General features: G+C 40.5%; 1 protein-coding gene across 1 annotated transcript; it reads right to left on the bottom strand.

The window, feature by feature from the left end:
- Positions 1 to 5,854: 5,854 nt before the first annotated feature.
- On the bottom strand, positions 5,855 to 23,684 carry DYDC1 (DPY30 domain containing 1). Its single transcript, XM_052641398.1, has 6 exons — positions 23,538 to 23,684; positions 20,964 to 21,065; positions 13,619 to 13,711; positions 10,095 to 10,151; positions 9,187 to 9,288; positions 5,855 to 5,884 (listed from the first exon to the last, which is right to left on the bottom strand). The coding sequence occupies exons 1-6, from the start codon at positions 23,682 to 23,684 to the stop codon at positions 5,855 to 5,857; spliced, it is 531 nt and encodes a 176-aa protein (XP_052497358.1).
- Between the last annotated feature and the right edge of the window lie 206 nt (positions 23,685 to 23,890).

Here is a 23,890-nt window from a genome sequence, read left to right as displayed (position 1 = left end):
ATTAAAAATCTGTGTTAATGGGCATACAAATTTGAAAGTGTTATTTCTATGACAATGATAGCACAGAAGAAGAGGAAGAAAGTAGAGCTATGTAGAAGCAGTTTCTGCTTCTTAATAAATAAAATTAAGTAGGCATTATTCTAAACCAGAGTATTATTTATTAACATATTTCTTTTAAAGGACAGTGTCTTCAATAAACAGTGTCAGAAAAATTGGATAGCCACATGCAAAAGAATGAAACCACTAGCTTACACCACTCACAAAAATTAACTCAAAATTATTAAAGCCCTAAATCATAAAACTCCTAGAAGAGAACATAGGTGGTAAGGTCTTTGACATCATTCTTGGTGATTATTTTTTAAATTTGACATCAATAAAAAATCATTAACAAAATAAAAACAGGCAAAGGACTTGAAAGAACATCTCTCCAAAGACATAAATATGACCAACAAGCACATGTAAAGATGCTTAGTTATAAGTAATTACGGAAATACAAACCAAACCACAATGACACACGACTTCACACCCATTAGGATAGCCACACACAAAAAAAGAAAATGGTAAATATCAAGTGTAAGTGGGGATGATACATTGTTGGTAGGAATGTGAAATGGTGTAGCTGCAGTGGAAAGTAGCTTGGAGGTTCCTCAAAAACTTCAACATGGAATTACTGTATGACTCACTCTGAGGTATATACTCAAAAGAACTGAAAACACATGTCCACATACAAGTTTGAATACACAAGTTGATAGCAACATTATTCACAATAGCCCAAAGGCAGAAATCACCCTAGTGTCTATGAACTGACAAATGGGTAGGTGTGGTATATATCAAAGCAGTAAGTTATCATTCAGTGACAAAAAATGTACTGATATATGGTACAACTTAGATGAACTTTGAAAACATGATGGAGGTGACAGAAGCCAGGCCATATATTCCATTTATTTGAAGTTTCCAGAACCGGTAAATTCATAGAAACCTACTCAGCAGTCGGTAGGGGCTGGGAGGAGGGAGGAATGGGGAGTGATTACTCAGTGGGTGTGTAGTCTCCAGCTCTGATAAAGACATCCTGGAACCAGACAGTGAGGATGGCGGCATGATATCAAGTACAGCGATGGCTGACTTTATTTATGGCCACTGAACTGTACACTTTAAAATGGTAAAATGGTAAATTTCATGTTATGTGCATCTTACCACAATAAAAAGTAAAACATATAAAAAGTCTAATTCTTTATGAACATTGAGCTATACAAACAATTGTTTCAGATCTTTAAAAAAAAAAGTTACTTTAATTTTCTTGTCCCTATCCAGAATCCAAATAGTGAACTGACAGAAAATACTGACTTTGATGAAGAAGGCAATGGCAACCCACTGCAGTATTCTTGCCTGGAAAATTCCATGGACAGAGGAACCTGGCAGGCTACAGTCCATGGGGTCGCAAAGAGTCGGCCATGACTGAGCGCATAAGCAGCACTGACTTTGAGGCCCAACAAAGGCCCAGTCCAGGTCAGCTCTGTCACTTACCAACTGTTTAAAATGAGGCAAAACCCCTCTCTTCGTGCCTCAGTTTCTTCATCTGCAGACTAGTGAATCATACCAATTATGCACGGTCCTGAGTAGTGGAAACACCATACATAAGGAATAAAGGAGCTTATTCACTTACCAAGGTAATGATAATAAAAAATAACTAAATCAAAGAAGTACCATGAGTCCATAATGATAATCAATTAAAAGAAATTCAGGAAAAATTGTCATTATTCATAACTACTTGAATTCCTTACTTTTAAGGTTAGCAATTAAGGGAAAAGAAACAATTATCTCTTTTTAGGAAGAATTACTTTTGGGGATAACCAAATGATTCTCAATGATTATGAAAAACTTTTCAGAAGAATGCTGGACATAAATGTAAGAGGAAACTAGAATTAACAATGAATTTCACAAACTCCAATGCAAAGTTTGATTTGGATAAAAATTAGCAACTAATATTAAAATGATTAGGATTGGATGGTCACATAGTAACCATACAAATTACTTCAGAGTTGCAAGAGGGGCACGGAAGACTAGAGGCACAGAGTATCATCACCGTAACCCAACGGTTCTTCTTAACTATACCAACGGTGGGTCAGATGCTGTGATTTCTGATGTTATACAGAAAAATTAGATTAGGAGTTGCCTAGAGTTGATGGGGGAAGGACCTAGGTGTCATGACCACTAAACCAGACAGTTTCTTCTTGGGGTGATGAAAATGTTCTAAAACTGATTTTGGTGACAGTTGTGCAAACCAGTGAATGTACTAAGAACCAATGAATTGTAAATTTTACATGGGTGATTGTGAATTTTATCTCAATAAAGCTGTTATGTCCCAAAATATATATAGCTGGATAAGTCATCTTCAATCCAAACAAAATTTAAAATATAGCATCTACAGAGCAGACAACTGAATTGGAGAAAAATTAGGTATCCAGAAGTATCAAACACAAATGAACAATAGAGAGCTTAAAGAAAAAACACATTAGGGGGAAAAAATACTGGAAAGTATCTGCTTTCTCTATTTTAGCTGAAAATAAACATTTACATAGTACCAAAATTGTGTGACACAGTGACCACGAAAGTTCCAAGCATTTAAAAATGTTGAAAAATCAGTGCTCCAGCATCATAATATTAAACCAAAATTTTAATAAAAGTGTAGTTTTAAAAATTGCTATGTCTCAGAAGTTAACCTATAACTTCAGCCTTAACTTCAGCTGAACAGTGAACTTAACACTTGGCTATTCAAGATTCAGCCGAAACGTCTATTTAACTGCATGATGCCAATACATGTGGAATCTAAAAAACTATAACAAACTAGTGAGTAAAACAAAAAGAAGCAGAAACCTATAGTTTATTTCTGTTTAGATCCTTTATGTCTCTCCATTCTTTCATCTCTTCCTTCTCTTTGCCTTCCACTAACAGCCAGATCAGGAGGAAAACCTACAGTCAGTCAGTCAGTTCAGTCGCTCAGTCGTGTCCAACTCTTTGCAACCCCATGAATCACCGCACGCCAGGCCTCCCTGTCCATCACCACCTCCTGGAGTTCACTCAGACTCACGTCCATCGAGTCAGTGAGGCCATCCAGCCATCTCATCCTCTGTACTGCCCCCAATCCCTCCCAGCATCAGAGTCTTTTCCAATGAGTCAACTCTTCGCATGAGGTGGCCAAAGTACTGGAGTTTCAGCTTTAGCATCATTCCTTCCAAAGAAATCCCAGGGCTGATCTCCTTTAGAATGGACTGGTTGGATCTCCTTGCAGTGCAAAGGACTCTCAAGAGTCTTCTCCAACACCAGAGTTCAAAAGCGTCAATTCTTCAGCGCTCAGCCTTCTTCACAGTCCAACTCTCACATCCATACATGATCTCAGGAAAAACCATAGCCTTGACTAGATGGACCTTAGTTGGCAAAGTAATGTCTCTGCTTTTGAATATGCTATCTAGGTTGGTCATAACTTTTCTTCCAAGGAGTAAGCGTCTTTTAATTTCATGGTTGCAATCACCATCTGCAGTGATTTTGGAGCCCCCAAAAGTAAAGTCTGACACTGTTTCCACTGTTTCCCCATCTATTTCCCATAAGGTGATGGGACTGGATGCCATGATCTTCGTTTTCTGAACGTTGAGCTTTAAGCCAAATTTTTCACTCTCCTCTTTCACTTTCATCAAGAGGCTTTTTAGTTCCTCTTCACTTTCCACCATAAGGTTGGTGTCATCTGCATACCTGAGGTTACTGATATTTCTCCCGGCAATTTCAACCAAAACAGGATCTTATCTAGCTACTTAAAAGTATGCCAGAACAGGAGACATCCCCACCCCATCCTTTGTTATCATTGTTTAGTCTTTGCTACCCTATGGACTGTGTAGCTCACCAGGCTTCTCTGTCGCTGCAGGAGATGCGGGCTTCATTCCTGGGTTGGGAAGATCCCCTGGAGAAGGAAGTGACAACCCACTCTAGTATTCTTGCCTGGGAAATCTAATGGACAGAGGACCCCATCCTTTGGGTGGGTCTAAAATACGTCTTGCTGCCATTAGCAAGAAACTCTAAGACTCAGATTCAAACTCAGCATAAGTGTCTGCCCGAAGATGACAGTCTTGCCCTCGTCCCAGTGGGCATCTGCTGTATCTGTGAGTCATCTCCTGGTAGAGATGGGAGCCTCTTCCCTTGCACCCTGATCACCAGCTGAATCTTCCTGAGGGCTCTCTCCCCAGACAAAGGTTGAACACCTTTCATCTCCTTTCTTATCCCATTCTACCTTCTTCCTCTTATGCCAAGCTCTGGCTGGGGACTCTTGACATAAGACCACCCCCTAGCCCAGAGCCACAAAGCTTCACCTTGAGTGTTGACTAACACTCAGAAACTCTTGTTGCCAAATCCCAGGGCCAGACTGCACTCTTTGGGGAGGGGCATGGGCTGACTTGAGTCCAAGATGCCCTCTGAGCCTGGTTTTCCACACCTAGCCCTCCTTGATGGTGCCACACTGGTTGAGGCCAAGGCCTTGAAGGACACTCTCCTGCTGCCTTCAACACTTCTGCCTGGGTGCAGTGAACACAGGTCATCCATATGGGGGGGCAGAGTGCCTGGCAGCCTGATGGACACAGAAGTTATCGATGGCTCCAGGGCCCCTGGAACTTTTTTCTAAAAAAAAAAAATGTACAGAACTGGACTTCCCTGGTGGTTCAGTGGTTGAGAATTCACCTGTAAATGCAAAGGACACAGGTTTGATCTCTGGTCTAGGAAGATTCCACATGCTACAGGGCAACTAAGCCCCTGCACAACTACCGAAACCTGTTCACGTAGAACCTGCGCTCCTCCACAAGAGAAACCACAGCAATGAGAAGCCTGCATACCACGATGGAAAGTGGCCCCCGCTCACTACAAAAGCCACCCATGCTCAGCAGTAAACACCCAGCGCAGCCCCAAATTCTTTAAGTTTTTTAAAAAAAGTACAGAATTGATGTAACGTTTCTTTTCAATGAAATCTGTATTCTTTCCCATAATTTTTTTCCCCCTTTTTCTTTTCCCATTTAAGCAATTAGGTTGTTCTCTTCTCATTGTGTCAGGAAAGGTATATTATAACTAAAACCAGATATTTTTTTTTAGAAGAAGCCTCTTCTTGGCATAAACATTGATTTGGAAAAATTTTTTATAAAAGCAAATATCTCCCTAAAGTTCAAAGCTAGCCCTGAAACTTCCAAGAGGCCAAGAGTGCAGTCAGGGTCCACAGACCGCCCAGCATCCACTGAAGGAAGCGAGATCTTCCCTTCAACAGCAGCACCTTATCCCTCTGCCCAAAGATTGTTCCAAAAGAAACAAAGCTTCCCTATCCGGGAACTTGACATCCCTCCCCACCCCAGCTGCGTCAATAAGCATGGATTAAGTGGAACTACAAAGATCATTTCCCAGCAAACTGGGGAAGTCTTTGCAGTGCACTCCCGGGAGGAAATCATCATATCTAAAGCATGCTGAATGTTCCTGAGCCCTGCAGAGTGGCAGCCTCTTTCACTTCTCACAGACCAGTAACTTTCACCTCAGGCAATCTTGTTCTCATACAGACGCACACAGTTCTTCTCAGCTGGTCTCCCACTTGCTCCTTTTGGTTGCTTTGGAAAAAGTTCTCTCCTGTTCTCTCAATGACATCATACATGTAACCAGTTACATTAAGAAAACAATATTTTAAGGCCACACTTGAAACTTATTTATAAAGCTGTGGTTAGAGGGAGGAAAAGCAGAGTACAAGTTTGGAGGGAAAAAAAAAATACAATTGGGGACCTCCTATTTTGAATCTTGAAACAAGAAGAAAAATGTATTGTTCTTAGGTTGGTTGAGCCTACAAGTCTTGATCAATGTTTAATGCAACCTAAAAACAAAATGAAAAGTAAATATGCTTTAATACAATTATAAATTTTAATTAATACAATTATTAACTATATGCTTTGTATTTAAATTAATTAAAATTAATAAAAATTAATTGTAGCATATTATATTAAAATATGCTTTAATACAATTAGAAATTTTAGTTAATACAATTAGAAATACAATTTTCCTTGGAAGAAAAGCTATGACCAACCTAGACAGCATATTAAAAAACAGAGACATTACTTTGCCAACAAAGGTCCATCTAGTCAAAGCTATGGTTTTTCCAGTAGGCAGAGTTAGACTATAAAGAAAGCTGAGTGCTAAAGAATTGATGCTTTTGAACTGTGGTGTTGGAGAAGCCTCTTGAGAGTCCCTTGGACTGCAAGGAGATCCAACCAGTCCATTCTGAAGGAGATCAGTCCTGAATATTCATTGGAAGAACTGATGCGAAAAACTGAAACTTCAATACTCTGCCCACCTGATGCAAAGAACTGACTCATTGGAAAAGACCCTGACGCTGGGAAAGACTGAAGGCAGGAGGAGAAGGGGACGACAGAGGATGAGATGATTGGATGGCATCACTGACTCGATGGCCATGAGTTTGAGCAAGCTCTGGGAGTTGGTGATGGACAGGAAGGCCTGGCGTGCTGCTGTCCATGGGGTCGCAAAGACTCAGACACAACTGAGTGAGTGAACTAACTGAATACAATTAGAACTATGAAAAGTACAAGCTACACAAAATTAGAGCTTAGGTAACTTCTATGTGACTATGTAAATAAAGTTTTTTGATAGTTTTGGATTATTTCACATAAAATCCAAATTCAACATAATAGTAATTTAATTGTATTTTCAATGTATTTATTAACCCATCCTTTCTTCTACTTCCCTTGCTATTCCCTCTTATTGTTGTCTGTATCTTTCTTGCAGATTCCTGTACCCATTCCTTAGATGCTGAAATTTCTCATGGTTTCACCCTGAGAGGGTTTCCCAGGTGGTTCCGTTGTAAAGAATCCACCTGCCAATGCAAGAGATACAGGTTTGATTCCTGGGTTGGGAAGACCCCCTGGAGAAGGAACTGGCAACCCACTCCAGTATTCTTGCCTGGGAAATCCCCTGGACAGAGGAACCTGGTGGGCTACGGTCTACGAAGTCAAAAAAGAATTGGACATGACTTAGCAACTAAACACACACACACACACACACACACACACTTCACCCTGAGACCCCTCCTCACATTCTGCATTCCCTCTTGAGCATCTGACTCACTCTCCTAGCTTCACTTAGTATATATAACTAAATTCCTCTCTCCTGTCTGGACTTCTCTCCTGTCCTCCAGACCTACCTGCATATCTCAGAGTGACCTGAAACTCAACACGTCCACAATTGAAGCCATTGTTTTCACAAACCTACTTTCTCTTCATATGTTCCTCAGTTCAACCAATGGTAAAGTTCAAAAACTGGTGACGAGTCCAGTTGCCCAAGGCAGAAATCTGGGCTTCATCCTTGATTTCTTTCTCCCCCTTATCCTCCCAGCTAATATGAATCCACTCAGCTGTCCCCATCTGTGCTGTGTGCATCCTGGTCCTACTCACCTTGCACCTGAATGACTATGAGAATTTCCTAGGTTGTCCGCTCTTCCCACTCCCACCCACTCAGATCTTCTCTCCACCTTCTAAAAACACATATCTAATCCTCACATAAACCCTTTTGATGACTTCTACTGCAGCTAAGTCCAAAATCCCTAACATGACACACAGAGCCCAGTATGATCTTGCCTGTACGCACCTCTCCAACCTTCAAATCACTTCCTTCTCCTAGCTCCATGCAACTCAAACCAAAATACTGGACTATTCCAGTTCCTTGAAAGCATCTTGCTCTATCTGCTAGACTTATCTCAGGCTAATTCTTTAAATGTCATTTCCTGCATAAGACTCACCCAGGCTAGCTCAGGTTTCCCTGCTCTGTCCTTTCAGTGAACTTTCCCCACCAGCCCATGGCTCCCAAAGGGCAGAAACCCAATCTGTTTTGCTCTCTGGTATTTTCTAGCTCCCTGCATAGTACTGAACCACAGCAGCCATTTAATAAAAATGTATCCACTGACTGATTAGAACCAAATCCACCCAGCTCCACTTTCTGAACAGCTCTTAAAACACCATTTACTAATTTCGGTCATCAGTGCTATCTCTCCGTAGATTACAATAGCCCCCTGGTGGGTCTTCTCAAATCTATCACTCCATTTTCTTCTACATGCTATAGCCAAATGGCCTTCCCAAGATGCAGCTCTGAGCATATTGACCTCCACTGCCTTTAGGATGATAAATATATGTCTGAGCACAAATTCAGGTCCTTTAGTGGTCTGGCCCCTGATTTCTCCACTGTCCCAACTCTGATCTCTCCCTGCCTCCCATTCCCTCTCTCTTCACCCTGAGCTGGATCCTGATACTTTCTGTGCCCCCAGACTCCCACCCCACCACTGAGTGACAAGGCTGACTTTCTCCATGAAGCTTTCCCTGATCACGGGTCTTCAGCCAGGCAGCTGTTCTGCTTTGTCAGTGCCCACCAATGCAGGTGACTCAATGCAGCCTCTTTCAGGGCATCCTGGGTTATAGCTGCTGACGGCATCAGATATCAACAGCTCCTTCTCTCGCTCTCGAAGCATACTGCTTTGGAGGACAGATTACCTGGCCACTCTAACAGTGACAATTACCTGCTTGTCTAGTTGTTTGTTTCTTTCCTCGACAAGGTCAGAACGACCTGTTTTGGCCATAAAAGCACTGGGCACAATGTGTGTGCCCAGGAAACACTGTATGATTATTAAATAAGCTAACGTACATAAATACTGTAAAAGCATGCACTCTCATTAGGTTATTTACTTGGCTCCACGGTTTACTACTGAGAACCAAAATACCGGTCCCCAAAATTTAAAGACTATGTATTTTACCACATGGTTTTAAATATACGTTTTGAAAAGATTTTGAAATTTTCAAAGCCTCACTTCCGAACAACCGTATCACCCTCTGCACAGGAGGGTACATTGCTCACTCCACATTAATACCCAGCTACCTCCCCACCAGCGCCCACACTTCTGTGTGGAGCCAGACCAGGGCCTGCCCTCACTCTTGGGGCCAGCAGCGCACTGCACAGAACACCAATTAGAAAAAAGTTGGCACCCAGAAAGCTGATTTCTTTCTGTGAAGCAAAAGATCGACTTTGCCATCCAACCCTGGCCTGAGAGACACTGGGCTTTCCCAAGTAAAACAAGAAACTCTGCTTTGCACAAAATACTTTCCTAAGGATACTTACGTCAGAGAGCATTGGCTCATCGAGTTCTTCCACTCTGCTCAAGTTTGGTGCCCCATATCGATCACTAATTTCAGCTAGTGTTTTGCCTGAGTCGGCTCCATCCTATAATCATATGATCATAAGTGAATCATATAATTCATTTTCACTTTCAAATGACTTTGAGATTAATACATTAATTTGCTTTCAGTTCTGCTAAGGCATTTCTGAATTATAACATCAACATTCAACACTGTCAGTTAATGGAATGAACCAATACCTGTTAGTGACAAGTGAATTCTAAAAACAAAGGCTAAAATGTGTTTTTAAAAAAATACATCATAAAATTTAAAACATATCACTGCATGTAATCATATGGTCAATAATCTCATAATATTCTGGTTTTTAAAAATACAAAAACAAACTGGATATTCCAGTTTTATCCACTTTGAGATTTGGCTTTAAAGTACACCCTATTTGTGACTTGTTATTACTAGATTATGTATTTGAACTATCCGTTTTGATAATCTCCATATTAAAACTTTAGCTACTGGGCTTCCCTGGTGGCTCAATGTTAAGGAATTTGCCTATCAATGCAAGAGACATGGGTTCGGGAGGACCCAACACGCTGCAGGAGCAGTTAAGCCTGTGTGCCACAGCTACTGAGCCTGGGCACTGCAACCACGGGGCCCGTGTGCCCTACAGCTTGTGCTCCACAACAAGAGAAGCCACCACGGTGAGAAGCCCGGGTACCTCAGCTGGAGAATAGCACCCACTCACTGCAATTAGAGCCTTCTGCAGCAAGAAGACCCAACACAGCGAAACACAGATAAATAAAACTGTTTTTAAAACGTATCTACTAATGCACTAAAATTTAGTGTCACGATCCAGGATACTTATTCGTATCCCATAACATAACTTTTTGTTCTCACCTCTCCATGTAAAGTATCTTCACCCTTAGCCATATTTTCCATGCTCATTCTCAACTCCTATAATATATAAAAATGGAGAAAAATACTTTGAATATGCTTTTCATTTTGATTCCAGGTTTAATTTTTAAGCATTTTATTTTTACATTATGACCCATTTAACAGCAAAAATGCTAACCTTCTTAAAGAAGAAATCTGAATACAAAACTACAGATACAGTCTCATTTAATACTCTATTAATAGGTGACTACCATATTCTGTTTATAATTAAATAAAATGTTCCCTGGTGGCTCAGATTGTAAAGCATCTACCTACAGTGCAGGAGAACTGGGTTCGATCCCTGGGTCAGGAAGATCCTCTGGAGAAGGAAATGGCAACCCACTTCTGTACTCTTGCCTGGAAAATCCCATGGATGGAGGAGCCTGGTAGGCTGCAGTCCATGGGGTTATGAAGAGTCAGACATGACTGAGTGACTTCATTTTCACTTTTCACTTTCATGCATTGGAGAAGGAAATGGCAACCCACTCCAGTATTCTTGCCTGGAGGATCCCAGGGATGGGGGAGACTGGTGGGCTGCCACCTATGGGGTCACACAGAGTCGGAGACGACTGAAGCAACTTAGCAGCAGCAGCAGCAGAATATTTTAAAAAATGAAATAGGCTGAAACACTAACCCTGAAGCCAAATTACTAACAAAAGTGAAAAGTGACAAAAATTTTAATAAACTCTTAGAATAAGAGATTTTGAAAGAACTTTCAGTTAAGTAGAATTTTATACATAGTGAAAAAGAAGCAAATATTTCTAAAGCAATTAGTCTGGCCCAAGGCACTACCTAATACATGTGACCTCTCCACAGCACCTGGCAATGCCCTCTATAAAGCACTCTGAATACATAGGACACTGCTTTCTGAATGTGAAAACCCAGAATCTTCTAACCAAACCAAACCTTGTTGTGGCCTCTATCTTTTCATTCTAAGGCAGCAAGCTGACTTAACTGCTATTGAGCTGATTCACTTCAGCTGTCCAAGGGTGAGTCATCTTGTAACCGTTTATATAATGGCCCTGATGATTAGGGACACATGTGGTACATGAGAGTCCCTTGGACTGCAAGGAGATCCAACTAGTCAATAAAGGAAATCAGGCCTGAATATTCACTGGAAGGACTGATGCTAAGGCTGAAACTCCAATATTCTGGCCACCTGATGTGAAGAACTGACTCATTGGAAAAGACCCTGATGCTGGGAAAGATGGGAGGTAGGAGAAGGGGACGACAGAGGACGAAATGATTAGATGGCATCACCAACTTGATGGACATGAGTTTGAGCAAGCTCTGGTAGTTGGTGATGGACACGGAAGCCCAGCATACTGCAGTCCATGGGGTTGCAAAGAGTCAGACAAGACTGAGCAGCTGAAGTGAACTGAATGGTACATATGCGCTTCCCACGTGGCGCTAGTGGTAAAAAACCCAACCTGCCAGTGCAGGAGATGTAAGAGACATGTGTTTGATCCCTGGCGACCCACTTCAGTATTCTTGCTGGGATTATCCCATGGACAGAGGAGCCTCGCGGGCTACAGTCCATAGGGTCGCAAAGAGTCAGACACAATGGAAGCAACTTAGCACTATATGCTTTTCTCCAGATCACTCCCTTCTCCTGCACACATCTTATCCCACAACTTCGTGGTTTTGACGGAAAAATTCATGTTCTCATAGGATTCTGTTCCCCAACCAAGGGTTGGATACTTGACATAAATTCATCCAGTCAGAATCCTTCCCAAGATTCTTCTCTTAACTGAAACCTAAAAGAAAGGAATCCATTCCTTTCGGATGGTCGGAGCCACAGCATTACAAGACGCAGGAAGCATTAAGGACCATGGTGACCCTCACCCATGTGCAGCGAACCAGGCCGCAGTGAGAGGCAACAGCAGAAGTGTGAGCCCTGGCAGCACTGATTCTCTTGCCCCCAGAGGCCTAGAAGACCCAGCTCAACCAAACCCCTTCACAGTTCAGTTGTAAAACCCTTGCTTCAACCCAGGAGCCTTCCAATACATTTCCTTTTGCAAATGATAGTTTAAGTCATGTCTCTGAAGCCACAAGAAGGCCAGGACGAAAAGACCTGGATGAATCTGCCTCCAAGCAAGGCAGTAGGTTGCAGGGAAGAAAGGGGTGATAAGCCAGTAGGAATATGGATTATTAATGTCACTGCAGCTCTGGACACTCAGTCTGAAATGCCCAGAAAGTAAGTAACATGAACAGGGACCCTTTGAAGCCAATCCCTCCTATAAATCACAGACTTTCCATATCACTCAGCTATAACTATCAGAGCATCTCAATAAGATACACTTTCAATTCTTTTATCATTTTGATCACTATCTTCTTGATGTATTCTGAGTTTTCTTCTTTTACTTGCGATCACTCAGTCTTAACTGAAGCGGAAGGGTGTGTGCATTGACATGTGTGTGCATGCATGGATATCCATGTACCCTACCCTCATTCAGACAAAGACAACATCAGCATCTCTGTTCTTAAAACTCTGTACGGGTATTTGATTTTATCCTTTTAAAATCTCATCTTTTTGACTCACAAAAGTAGTCTTCCAACACTTGGACTACAATAGGACTAAATGATTTCACTTTGTAAAAACAATTCTTATTCATCTCTTATAGAATGATAAGCATTGTACATTGATGGCAAAAAAATAGTAAATTAATTAAATCTCATTTTTTAAAAAATTTAATTTACCCTTTAATTTATTTTTAAATTGCTTTAAACAATGATACTCTCATCTAAGCCATTAATAAAACCTGCTACTATTTTAAATTTTTAAAATTTTAATCATGGAATAAGTAGAGCAATAACATTTGAGTAACAATTGATAGTTGTAAGCATACAATATGAAATATCCAGTTGAAAAGTATAACTCAGTCATGCAAAATTTAGTCTATACAACATATACGTTTTGGATACAAGAAAACATTGACCAGGCAAGAGGCTTGACATAAAACAGACACAGTCAAGGGAGATGGACTTTTTTGGCATAAGTTACTGAAAAAGTTAAAGATATGAAAAATCCAAATAAGAACATATTTTAAAATGTAAGTTATTGTTCACAATACATCCAGTGTGAAGAAAAGAGACAAACTATTGTTTCAGAGATGAGAATACCTCCAATACTACAAAGAACTTTGCCTCCAGTATCAGCTGCCATAATTAGGAACCACTGTCTCTTGACTAAAATGTTGACCACATCAATATTAGAGAACGCCACTGCTGACAAAGCCGTTTCACACACACGGTCTTATTTGATCCTTACAACAGCCCAGTGAGATATTGCCAACAACATTATACTGTTCTCCCTATTTTTCTAAAAGGTAAACTGAAACTGAAAGGGTTATAGGACTTGCTTAAGTAGCACAAATAATATGTGGCAGGTCTTTAGATTGTGAATCCCCTACTATAACAACTGAAAGTAACAGTGAGGATTCTAAGAGGTTTTCCATAAAACAAACATTTATAAAACTTTAATTTACCTTCTCAAATTGTTCTTGAGCTCTCTGCAGTTCTTCTATTCTCTGTCTCTCTTTTTCTTGCTCTTCCAACTCCAGCTGGAATTCTAGCTGTTGCTGAATATTCAGATATAAATAAGTCATATTAGAGTTTATTGCAAGGAATTCACTCGATTACTCTGAAGTATCCCAGGATAATTAAGGTTACACCCACCTAAATTTCAGAAACTTAAAGAGAATAAATGGTCACAGGCTCCCAGTACTTCAGCTTTTACAAATATTTCTGATGTACAAAATTTAAAAGGAAGGTTCCTTAATTGCTGATTTTAGAAAAGCAGTATTTGTACAAAATTAAATCATTTCTCCTATTCTTCTAGAAGCTACAAATGAGACTGCAGTGATTTTTCTCAGATGAAATTTCTTTAAGAACAGATAGATCTTCAAATAGCCAAACTCTGGTTGTAAAACAGTAGATAAAAACATTTTAAGTATATTACCTGAACCCAGAGATAATCAACAACATATTTGGTCCCATCTCAACATATATCCTAGCTCCAGGAGAACAGAAGTCCACAGACTAAATTCCTCTGGCCAAGCCTGACCCAACTCCTGTTTTTTTTATAGTCCACAAGTGAAGAAAGGTTTTTATACATTTTTATGGTTGAATAATACCAAATGAATAATATTTTATTTCACCTGAAAATTATATGAAGTCCAAATGTCAGTGTCTATAAATAAAAGTTTCTTGAAACACTGCCATGCCCACACTCACTCACTTATCTACTGTGACTGCTTCTGCCCCATGACAGCAGAGCCCAGTATTTGCAACAGAGGCGGCAGGTGGTGCTCTCACTGCCTTGCACTGCTGCTCAGCACAGTACACACAAGCTCACTGACACCATCAGAACTCACAGAGTGCCATAGTATCACTACACCAGGCTATTTCTTTTAACCAGTGCATTATCCATCAAGAAAAGAAGTGAATTTTGAATGCTGCTCTTTTAAGACAAAGCAGAATGTGGGTTATTTTACTATCAAATTATTCAAGAGCAAATGATGTTTCTCATTCAATGACAGTGCACTAAAAGAATACAGTAAATGTCAATATTATCAGAGTAAGCACTTATCACAATGGTTTCAACTCACATGAACACAAAGGTTGGAAATATTAGATAATTTAAAACAAAATTATTTCAAGAGCAGAATTTCTTCACAAAAATTAAAAGTGAAAAGGAGGCCGCAATGAAAATGAGCTCCCAAATGGCTCCTCTGTTAGCCAAGCAAAGAAACACGTTCATCAGTGGTGATTTAATCAAAACAAGTTTGATTTCAGTGTCTAAAAAAATAGTAATAATAAGGTTATTAGCCTTTTGGTGAGAACAGTTGCTCAGAGTGGATGACATGAGGAGCAACTTCAATGGCCAATTAAAGACAAGGGAAATATTGATATTCCTTTCCCTTGATGAGTAGACGAATGCTCTCAGCACTGCTTAGCTATTGTTTATCGAAGGAGTTGATGCTGAGTTTGCAGTGACTGAAAAATCAACCTCCATGAGCAATCTTCTTGGGACAGTACTACAGGCAAGAACATCTTCAGACATTGAGGAACATTAATTCAGTACAACCAGATATGAAATCTGCTAAGATGTGTAACAAACTGCCAAAAAAAGTGTGTGTGGAACAGAAAAAGGCCTAATTGGACAAATTTACAAAGTTTGTGAAAACATAGTGTTTAAAACCTATGAGTTTTCACTGTATGATTCAATGGCAGCTACTCTTCAGGAAATATTTGACTCTATCATGTGTTAGAGTTCCAGATGAACTTCCAAATGTTCAAGCTGGATTTAGAAAAAGCAGAAGAACCAAACTGCCAAATCCGTTGGATCATCGAAAAAGCAAGAGAGTTCCAGAAAAACATCTGCTTTATTGACTATGCCAAAGCCTTTGACTGTGGATCACAACAAACTATGGAAAATTCTTAAAGAGCACCAAAGAATTGATGCTTTTGAACTGTGGTATTGGAGAAGACTCTTGAGAGTCCCTTGGATAGCAAGGAGATCAAACCAGTCAATCTTAAAAGAAATCAGTCCTGAATATTCATCGGAAGGACTGATGCTGAAGCTGAAACTCCAATACTTTGGCCACCTGATACGAAGAACCTACTCATTGGAAAAGACCCTGATGCTGGGAAAGATTAAAGGCAGGAGGAGAAGGGGACGACAGAGGATGAGATGGTTGAATGGCATCACCAACTTGATGAACATGAGTCTGAGTAAGCTCTGGGAGTTGATGGACAGGGAAGCCTGGCATAGTGCAGTCCATGGGGTCGCAAAGAGTCGGACAAAACTGAGCAACTGAACTTAACTGATCATGTGTTATTGAGCCAGCAGTGTTGAAACTGAGACCCCCTAAAGTTGAGTTCCTGTACTGAGTTTATGATTAATCTCTCTATCCAAAACTTTATTCCCTTTGTTGTCCTCTCTGACCTCAATTCTGTGCTAACCGAACACTATAATCAACCAGAGTCAGATGACTAAAATTGCTATTGTCGGTAACATCATTAATGCACCAAAATTGCTATTTTATCATTAATGTACAAATTCAGATCATTTCTCTAGGACAAGATGAGCTAACTGACCCACTGAGCCATGGACCACCTGGCCAGGGAACTGTAAATGGGTGACACCTTGACTTCCAAAGGAGTCAGTGCTGAGTTCAAAACGACTGAAAAATCAATCGCTGCCTGAAAAAAGCAATGATTAAGAAATATCACAGAAGTATTGAGGCAACATGGATAATCCTAGAGATTATCTTACTAAGTATAAGTCAGACAGAGGAAGACAAATATCATATATCACACTTGTACATGGAAACTGAAAAATAGTACAAATGAACTTAACATAAAAAACAGAAACAAGCTCACAGAGATAGAAAACTTATGATTACCAAAGGTAGGGGGAATTGGAGTAGGGGTTAACAGATGCACACTGCCATATATAAAATAAACAAGGATACTGTATGCCACAGAGAGCTATATTTAATATCTTGTAATAAACTATAATGAAATAGAAAAAGTATCTATCGATATATATATAACCAGATCACTTTGTTATACACATGAAACTAACACAGTATTGTAGATCAACTATACTTCAATTTTAAACATAGAAAATGTCACAGAAATGTCACAAGATTAATCCCAGCCTCTTTGCTTTTCCCCTTTAAGAAACTCACTCACTCGGACACTAAGTGAGAGTGGATACAGTTTGTCTCCTATGCCCTTGCTTGTTACCCTGCAGTAAACTCTGTACTTGCCTTCACCACAACCCAGTGTCAACAGGTTTCGCTTTACTGTGCACTGGATGAACAGACTTAAGTTTGGTTCCGTAACAGTGTCAACAGCGACCCTCATTTACCCTTATGAATTTAACCATCATCGGTTCTATGAATTTTCATAAGAAATAGAAGCTGGGGACTTCCCTGGTGGTTCAGTGGCTAAGACTCCATGCTCCCCATACAGGGCCTGGATTCAGTTCCTGGTCAGGGAACTCCAGGTCACATGCCACAGCTAATAGCATTCACAAGCCTTGGCTAAAGACCCTCCGTGCCACAACACAGAAAATCCTGCGCACCACAATTCAGACCCAGCGCAGCCAAATAAATAAATAAAAACTTTTACAAAGACCACATATTTAAAAATAAAAAGAAATAGAAGTTGAATATATCTCGATAGTTTCATGCCTAATAGTTTTGTTGTGAATTTTTGAGCTCAGGGACAAGACTGAGGTATTTCTGAATGAGAAGGCCATTTTCAACCACAATTATCAAACATTAATTAGCTTCTGCTGTAGACTTTTAATCAATTCAACTAAAAGTATAAGGCAAAATAGCACTTATATGTAAAACTGAACACTTCAGTAAAATCATTTTTACAACAGCTAATACCGTCTGAATCACGTCAAGCTGCTGTATACATTCCCGGTGCTGTCAGAAACGAGATTTCCATTCCCATACAGATCTGTGCCAGATACATTTTCCAAATTCAAATTATAGTTTCAGAGTGTGTTTAGGCCTGATGTAAGTGCAAAGGAAATTCCCACATTTCAAAATCCATTTACAATGGATTTCAAAACTGTAACTGAGAAGCTTTTACCAACCTTCAACTGGAAGGGATTAATTTACCAGGTAGAGACACACTAAAAAAAATATCAAGAGAAAAATTGAGCAGACTTCTACAAGTGCCTTCCAAGAGATCGATACACTGAATATTATAGGCACAGGGACTAATTATCAATAGTTGGTAGGACCTATGAGTGAAAAGACATTTTCATAGATGAAATACATAAAATCTCATTACAGATCAGCATTAACAGAAACATTTCCATCCCTTTTGATGAGAGGGAACATTATCTTTGAAGTCCAAGTAGGTGAACTCTTATCTTTAAAGGGGGAGTGTAATTCTTCTCAACAGTAAGCCTACATTACAGAAAGAAATTATATTTTTTTTATTTTTTATTTCATTGATAAAACATTTGTAGAAATTTCTCTCTTGCTATGGCTACATAATATACTGTAGTCCCCACACAATATCCTCAGTTTTGCCTCTTGGCCTGAAAATATACACCTTTACAGGAAGAGTTTGTTAACCTCACTAGAAAATAATTTCTTACCATCAGTCCAGTGCCACCCCATAAACAGGATAATAGAAGCTCATTCCATTAAGAGAATTTTAAAACTATATTAAGGATTTGTAAAAATACATTTTTTACAAAGAGATAATAAACAGTGATTAATAGTTATTCACAAAGGGCTGTTAATTTCTTCATATTCTTATGTCATCCCCACTAAAATAAAAGTGATGGGCTAGCTAGCTGAAATGCAGAAATGTTATCATTCAATCATTTCAGACATCAGTACAGAAAGTGAAATAACTCTAATCAGTCAATAACAATGCAAAATGTAGTTGTTAAATACCAGCCACACTGGTCAACATAACCAGTTTCTTCACATTTTCAGGAAATGTTTGAAATTCAACTGCTTTCTTCACATGTGACCAAAAACCATTAGAAAAACATTCAAACAAATATAAAAGCTATCACTTCTAAAATGAGCTCTTAAGTAAAAAATACCAATAAAAATGTTTCCCTCTTCACAAGGACCTGGGCTTGCTGAAGAGAGTCTAAAATGTCAAAGAACTTCAAGTCAGCTATACTGTGAGGACACTTGCTTTTGCAACCAAAAGGCAGGTGACCAGAGTCCTGACCTCCAGTTCATTTGACTCAAAGGGCACAGAGAGCCTCTCTGATTTTTCTTCATCTTAGCCTCACTGTTTCAAGTGCTTCTCTGCTGGTCCATCTTTCCACACATCCCTTCTTCTTCTCTCATCTCTCTGCCCATCAATCTACTTCTTTAACCAGCCACCGTGCCTTCTGCAGGATATCACTGTATCTTCCACCCACCCAATACAATGCTTAGGGTTCGATGCACAGCCAGAGAAAAGTTTCTAGTATTGTCAAACTTTATTGAAGTAATGTAAAAAAGAAAAGTCAACGGAAGTTGGGGTATCTCCACAGCTGTGATCTAATTGTCTTGGGGAAGGAGAACTGCTAAGAAGTTCCCTTTATTCAGATAGACAGGGGACAGATGCAGCTCCAGGAGCTGGAAGAGGCAGGGCAGATCCCCACTCAAAGTTGGGGAGACTGCAGCAGACACTTGCCCATTCGGATGGGCATTTGACATCCAACACTTTGCAAGCTCCCCACAAAAATAAGCCCAATGACTGAAAAATGAAGACTCAGAAGAAGCATTAAAGGCCTCTACAGCCATATCCATCTAAGGTGCCTAGAATGTTTTACCAAGTATTGAGGATGGGAGACAAGATAGAGAAGCTATTTTCCATGTCTACATTTTCCTTTTTATCCACACACCCAGTGAATCCCTTTCTGAAATATGTAAGCTGGAGCTGAGTCTCTAGAGTTAGGGACTATATGGTAGAAGTATAAGGGTGACTCAAATTTGGTTTAGAAGTGCTCCATAAATTAAATTTAATCCAGAAGTCACTCTAGGACTTTCCCCTATCTGGTTTATAGTCCATAACCCACCTCTTCAACCATTCTCAAACCAACATCCTTAGCTCCCCAGTCCTGCTAACCCAAACTCACTTCAGTCTGTCTGTCTCCTTCACATCTTTACCAGTATACCTCGGGTAGGAAGAGAAAATCACACAACATCAAAATCAGACCAAACGGCCCCATTATGGCTGGTTGGACTCAGGGAATTCAGTGCTACCAAGGAACGCTTAGTTTCCTTGGTCAACTCTAGTTCTGCAAAGTCACCATTTCAAACCTTCACCACTCTCCCGTCACCTCCTACCTTACCACCTCATTCTGGGTAGATGATCATGGTCCCTGCTTTATAAAAAAGCAACAGTCACACAGAAACTGCTTTCATCTTTGCTCCACAAAACCTACACACATGTACTTAATGCCGTTTTCTCCCCTTCCCTTCAATCAAAGGACACTTTCACCTGCCTAATCTTCATTCCAGAGACAGTTTCCTCTGGTCTCCAGGAAAAGCTGACCCCAGTAACCATCCCCTTCATTTCTTTATATCAACCACTCCCCTTCCACTCTGTTCCTTAAAACAAACAAAAGAAAACCCCTTCCCTGAAAATCTCCTTGAAAGCATTACATCTACTCACCATCTCCACGTCCCCTGCGCTACCCCACCCCACACAGCTGCTCCCACCTAGGTCACCTGTGGCCTCAAGTGAGCACCTGGCAATTCGGCTCTCACTTGACCAACCACAGACATGACTGACCACTCAGGTCTCACTGAGATGCTGTCCCCTTGGCTCCTGCGATAGCAGACTCTCTGGGGTTTCCTCCTACTTCACACTGCTTCTTCCCCAGTAAGGAAGCCACATACAGGGGCTTCCCTGGTGGTCCAGTAGCTAAGACTCCATGCTCCCCATACAAGAACTAGGTCCCGCATGTCACAACTAAGAGTCCGCAGGTCTCCAGTGAAGATCCCCCATGCCAGCAACTAAGACCTGGTGCAGCCAAGTAAGATAAGCAAATAAAAATAAGCATTAAACAAAAGAAACCACATAACAGACATAACGCTGAAGATGTAAGAAAGCCTCGTCTAAGCAACCAGAGGCGAGGAGTTTTCTGCACCTTGGTGTCGGGGCACCGCCCCGAGGGTGCCGCCGCCCCGAGGGTGCCGCCGCCCCGAGGGTGCCGCCGCCCCGAGGGTGCCGCCGCCCCGAGGGTGCCGCCGCCCCGAGGGTGCCGCCGCCCCGAGGGTGCCGCCGCCCCGAGGGTGCCGCCGCCGGGGCTCCAGGCGCCGCCGGCCTCCCTGGCCTCACCTGCTGGAAGAGGAGCCCCTCTGCTCTAAGTCTCTCCATCGCCTCCTGCTCCTTCAAAGCCACTGCTCTTTCATGCTCCAGTTGGGCCATTTCCTCTTGTCTCTCGCATGATTTGAAGAAAGACATCCCATTACTAATTACAGATAAAACAATTTGTGAAACACAGTCTTAGAAGAATCTTAACCGCCACCAATAGGGAAAGGAAAGCAAATTGCAGTTCATCCAGTAGCAAACTATATAATAATTGGGGAAAATGTATTATTTCAAAAAAGAGCATAAAATCGAAATTACACATTGAATGTGGGCACAATTGTGTTAAAAAAAAAAAAAAAAAAAAAACTCCAGACAAGTATGTAGAAAAAAGATTAGACTACCTAAAAATACCTAAAAATCTAAATAGAGGTCTTTGTTTTCTTCTACTTTTTCATGTCGCCCAGTTTTGTATAATAAACATACTATTTTTATAATAGAAAGAAATTATAATATTGAACTTCTTTTAAAAAGCAAAGACACTGGGCCAATTATTTCACTCATATAATTTTATAACAGAAGATCCAAAATGGAACAGGATAAAAAGCCCAGAAATAAACCCACGCATCTTTGGTTAATTGATCTATGACAAAAGAAGAAAGAATATACAGTGGAGAAAAGACAGTCTCTTCAATAAATGATGCTGTGAAAATTGGACAATTACATGGAAAAGGATGAAATCAGAACATTCTCTAGTACCCTACACCAAAGTAAACCCCAAATGGATTAAAGCCTTAAATGTAAGACTGGATACTATAAAACTCCTAGAACAAAACACAGGCAGGACACTCTTTGACCTAAATTGCAGTGATATCTTTTTTGACCCATCTCCTAGAGTATTGGAAATAAAAATAAACAAATGGGACCTAATTAAACTTAAAAGCTTTAGCACAGCAAAGGAAACCATAAACAAAATTAAAAGACAACCTACAGAATGGGAAAAATATTTGCAAATGATGCAACTGACAAGGAAATTAATCACCAAAATACACATAAGCAGCTCATATATCTGAATATCAAAACAAACAAACAACTCAATCAAAAAATGGGAAGAAATTCTAAACAGACTTATCTTCAAAGAAGACATACAGATGGCCAAAATGCACAGGAAAAGATGCTAGACATTACTATTAGAGAAATGCAAAACAAAACTACAATGAGGTATCACCTCACACCAGTTAGAATGGCCAGCGTCAAAAAGTCTACAAATAATAAATGTTGGAGGTGGTATGAAGTAAAAGGAACCTTTCCCTACACTGTTGGTGGGAATGTAAATTGGTACAATCACCATGGAGAAAAGTATGGAGGTTCCTTAAAACATAAAAATAGAACCCACATGCTCCTTCAATTCCACTCCTGGACATATATCTGGAGAAAACTCTAATTCAAAAAGATACATGCATCCCAATGTTCACTTAAGCACTATTTACAGTAGACAAGACATGGAAACAATCTAAAAGTCCAGTGATAGTTAAATGGATAAAAAATGTGGTACATATATACAAAGGCAAGCTGCTCCTGCTGCTAAGTTGACGGCAGCCCAACAGGCTCCCCCGTCCCTGGGATTCTCCAGGCAAGAACACTGGAGTGGGTTGCCATTTCCTTCTCCAATGCATGAAAGTGAAAAGTGAAAGGGAAGTCGCTCAGTCATGTCTGACTCTTAGCGACCCCATGGACTGCAGCCTACCAGGCTCCTCTGTCCATGGGATTTTCCAGGCAAGAGTACTGGAGTGGGGTGCCATCGCCTTCTCCAACAAAGGCATACTGCTGCTGCTACTGCTGCTGCTACTGCTGCTAAGTCACTTCAGTCATATCTGACTCTGTGGGACCCCATAGACGGCAGCCCACCAGGCTCCCCCGTCCATGGGATTCTCCAGGCAAGAACACTGGAGTGGGTTGCCATTTCCTTCTCCAATGCATGAAAGTGAAGAGTGAAAGTGAAGTCGCTCAGTCATGTCCGACTCTTAGTGACCCCATGGACTGCAGCCTACCAGGCTCCTCCGTCCATGGGATTTTCCAGGCAAGAGTACTGGAGTGGGGTGCCATCATCTTCTCTGACAAAGGCATACTGCTCAGCCACAAAAAAGAATGGCATTTGCAGCAACATGGATGGACCTAGAGATTTTAATACTAAGTGAAGTAAATCACACAAAGACAAATGTTATACAATATCACTTCTTTGTGAACTCTAAAAAACGATACACACGGACTTACTTATAAAACAGGAACAGACTCAAAGACAGAAAACAAAGCTATGGTTACCAAAAGGGAAAGGTTCGGGGAGGGGGGAGGGATAAATCAGGAATTTGGAAGGAATGTAGACATCCTACTATGTATTAGTAAAGAAGGACCTGCTGCACAGCACAGAGAACAAGACTGACTATTTAGTAATAGTCTATATGGAAAAAGAATCTAAAAAATATATATGCATGTAATACACGCATGGATATGAGTCACTGTACTGTACACCTAAAACTAATATAATATTGTGAATCAACTATTCTTTGATAAATAATAAATTTTAAAACCTATATCCATATCTACCTGTTTCTCCATGGTCACATTTTTCTTATACTTATAAATCCACAGTGCTAAATATTCTATTGGATCCACTGGACGCATCCTTGCCACTTCCGCAAGACCTTCAGTTAGACATGTCCCAAGAAACTTTTGAAGATATGCTGACTCCATTTCTAACTGCTAAATAAAAACTTCTAAAAGATAAACATTTTGCATTAGTGCAGGAAATTTTCAATGAAGGCACAGTCAAGGCAGAGTCCAGTTGAGGCCAACAAAGCATTACCTTCTGTCACCAGTCATGGGCACCTGCCATCAGCACATCAGGGCACAAGCAAGCTGGCTCTGGGATGCTTCTAGCAGTTTCCAAAATGGCTCCA

Source organism: Budorcas taxicolor, chromosome 5, assembly GCF_023091745.1.
Source record: "Budorcas taxicolor isolate Tak-1 chromosome 5, Takin1.1, whole genome shotgun sequence".
NCBI classification, from domain to species: domain Eukaryota; kingdom Metazoa; phylum Chordata; class Mammalia; order Artiodactyla; family Bovidae; genus Budorcas; species Budorcas taxicolor.
The sequence above is the reverse complement of the archived record's forward strand: the minus strand, read 5'-3'. Positions and strand labels throughout refer to the sequence as shown.